General features: G+C 39.3%; 1 protein-coding gene across 1 annotated transcript; it reads right to left on the reverse strand.

Annotated features, from left to right (window-relative positions):
* Positions 1–1,509: 1,509 nt before the first annotated feature.
* On the reverse strand, positions 1,510–2,454 carry LOC138262312 (olfactory receptor 1f45-like). The gene has a single exon (XM_069212211.1). The coding sequence runs from the start codon at positions 2,452–2,454 to the stop codon at positions 1,510–1,512; it is 945 nt and encodes a 314-aa protein (XP_069068312.1).
* Positions 2,455–3,249: the final 795 nt, after the last annotated feature.

The following is a 3,249-nucleotide window of genomic DNA, read 5'->3' on the forward strand; positions in this document are numbered from 1 at the left end:
AGGATGTATTAAATCTTCTTTGGATGGTACATGCTCACATTTGGATTTGGGATTGAATGACCTTAGGATGGTGCTGTCAGGGATTTCACAAGAATCTACAACTGTCATTGAAAATTATTTGTGAAACAGGATAATTTTAGAGGAGACAAATGCAATGTTTCAGTAATCTATGGTACTTCCGTACATCAGTCATAAAATGTTTTTGGAAAGAGAGAAACAGCTAGACCATTTGGTATTGTGTAAGAAGGGAAACATTTATATGTCTTATTTCATCTGGGTATCTTTACTTTTGCAAGCTTGTTGCAGTTTAACTCTATTTTCTGTCTGTGTAACATTAACCATTGTGAAGATTAGCTGCACCTCGTTTTAATTTGTCAAAGTTTAAAATTACTATTAGAGGATTATTGTAGGATTAAATAAAGAAGCCGTATTTATAAGTAAGAAAATGGATGTTCCTTTCATCTAGTTCTATGTAGCTAATTTCATATTTATGGACTCGGCAGCACTGAAAATGGTTGTGCTGGCTAATGTCATGTGCTTGTTTTGAATTGTGTTCTTAGACCAATAAAATAACTTAATAAAGCACACCAAAACACATGAAAACATATCAGAATACAATAAAGCAAATTGTAAAAAAATATATAAATAATCTCATTTACAGGTGGTGGTAATGGGCACCTGCTGAAACGTGGTGGAAACTCTGACCACTAACATTTTAGGTCCTCCACCTGAGTCATAGAAGGGGAAGTGTGGTCAAGAATGTATTACATAGGGTGAGGAGAGACTTCCAATATTAGGTGTGATTTTTCTTTTTACATTTGAAGGGCCATGGGACCCAGGGTAGAATTAAGGTATCATTTGAGTATCCTCCCACTGAAAGCAGAGCAAGCAGTAGTTATGCAGTTGAAACCACCCTGTACACTGTACAATGTGCTGGCTAACATTCCAACCCATGCCAGCTATTTTCTTATCTTGCCTGTGCCTGCCTTGCACAGCATTTTCGCAAGCAGAAAAAACAACCAATGCCTCACGTGTTACAGAATCATCAACATTTCAGTTCCAATAAACAAATGCCAACCAGTTCATCATGTTGACAAGGAATGGGAGGACCAGCCAGTATTGTTCTTTTTGCTTAAAGTACTCACACCCATGTCAATGCAACACTTTCTTAAAAAAAGAGTTGCCAGTCTGACAGGTGATTTAAGATTTTACAGGCACACAGAATGGAAAGTTGCAGAGGTTAATATGAAGAAACAGTGCACCCACCACCACAGTCACTTGGAACCCTGTCCTCAAAACTTTGAATGGGCCCTTAAGATTTTGTTCTGAAAATAGAATATTATTGTGAAAATGGTTAAACGCCATGTATCCTACTTTTTCAGTTGTATATCATAGTTCTCCCTAAAAGTAGGAAGTACTTGTGCAATTATTATGCAATATGATAGACACTCAAAATAATATCTACTGTGTGGTTGTTCTGGGAATCCATTAAAAAGGAAGGAACAACATTTAAAACTTGTTACAGCCGAGGCACCTTCTTAATGCTTTTCTCAAAGCCTGTTTCATCTGGCCATTTCTCAGACTGTAGATGAAAGGGTTCAGCATGGGGGTTACTACTGTGTACATTACTGATATTCCCTTGTTCTTCTCGAGTGAGTAACTTGAGGTGGGCCGGATGTAGCTGAACAGGATGGTCCCATAGTACAAACTGACTACAATGAGATGGGAAGAGCAGGTACTGAAGGCTTTGCGCCTCCCCTCACTTGAGTTGATGTTCAAGAGAGCTATGATGATGCGGGCATAAGAGGCCACAATAGATAACACTGATACTAAAATTACAGACAGAGACTCTGTAAGAAGCAAGAGTTCATTGACAGAAGTGTCGGAGCAGGAGACTTTCAGCAGTGGTGGGATGTCACAGAAGAAGCTTTCAATCAAGTTGGAAGCACAAAAGGACAACCTGGCAATCATCATGCTGTGCAACAACGAGTTCAGAAGACCAACTATCCAGGAAGCAGCTACTAATTGGCTACATACCTTTATGTCCATCACCATTAAGTAGTGCAGTGGGTTGCAAATCGCCACATACCGGTCATAGGCCATTGCTCCAAGTAGAAGGAGGTTAATGCCACCCATGGAAAGAAAGAAGTATAGCTGTGTGATACAATGTGAGAAGTGGATGGTTTTCCTTTGTGAGATACTGTTGACGAGAAGTTGGGGCACTACGACAGTCATGATAATGATGTCCACCAATGATAGGTTCCCAATGAAGAAATACATGGGTGTATGAAGCTGAGGGTCAGATGTGATGGCTGCCATAATGGAACTATTGCTTATTAGTCCAACCAGGTACATTACAAGAAAAAGCATGAAGAGTGCTGTCTGGTGGTCCGGGTGATCCGACAGACCCAGCAAGATAAAATTCATGACATTAGTTTGGTTCTTAGCATCCATTTTTCATCACCAATGATCCTCATCTAAAATGTTATCTAGGAGCAATTGGATGAAGAACAATAAACATTATACACAAAGGACATGTTTTAAAATCTTCATTTTGTAGTACTACTACTATACTACTCACATACTGCTAAATGAATGATGTACTATGTGAGGTAATATGCAGTGTACCGCAAGAGTTAGTTATAGTTACTAAACCTAACTCACGCCATACAAGGCCTTCGGCTGTGTAGGGTGTTGTGGGTTTGGTGGCAGCGGGGCCAGGCACAATGACCTCTATAAAGGGTGAAGGATGTGTAGGGTAATGGTTGATGTTCTTTTTTTAAATCTGACAGCACTCCTGCAGGACCACAACATAGCTGCTTTGAGTCCTGCGGCATCCCGCAGGTCATGACATTTTAATTTTCCTTATAATTTTGTTCCTCAAAAGGACTAGGGTGACAGGGTATGCCTATTTGGCCATTCATTTACTTTGTGTAGTTGTGGGTCACAACATTTTCTCTATTGTGGCCAGCCAATCACATCAATTAGTACTGTAAAACTCCTGCATGAGCAGCCAATCAAATATCGTTTTTACTCACATGGTCCCGGGGAAGTTCAAAAGGAGTACTGTATCCCTAGATTCTATAAATATTGAACCTGATTTTTACAAACTGCTGAATATATTTACATGATATCACAAAAAGCATGCTTTTTTGTATGAAGATCTATCTTTTTGTCAAATTTGGTGTACTTCCGTTCATCCATTTTGGCAGTAACTAGTTAGGTAAAAAATGTCAGCTGAAACATACT

This window comes from Pleurodeles waltl, chromosome 10 (genome assembly GCF_031143425.1).
Source record: "Pleurodeles waltl isolate 20211129_DDA chromosome 10, aPleWal1.hap1.20221129, whole genome shotgun sequence".
Classification (NCBI taxonomy): domain Eukaryota; kingdom Metazoa; phylum Chordata; class Amphibia; order Caudata; family Salamandridae; genus Pleurodeles; species Pleurodeles waltl.

What these genes read in the sequence shown, in the direction of transcription:
- LOC138262312 (XM_069212211.1), bottom strand. Translation starts at nt 2,454, where the DNA reads ATGGATGCTAAGAACCAAACTAATGTCATGAATTTTATCTTGCTGGGT.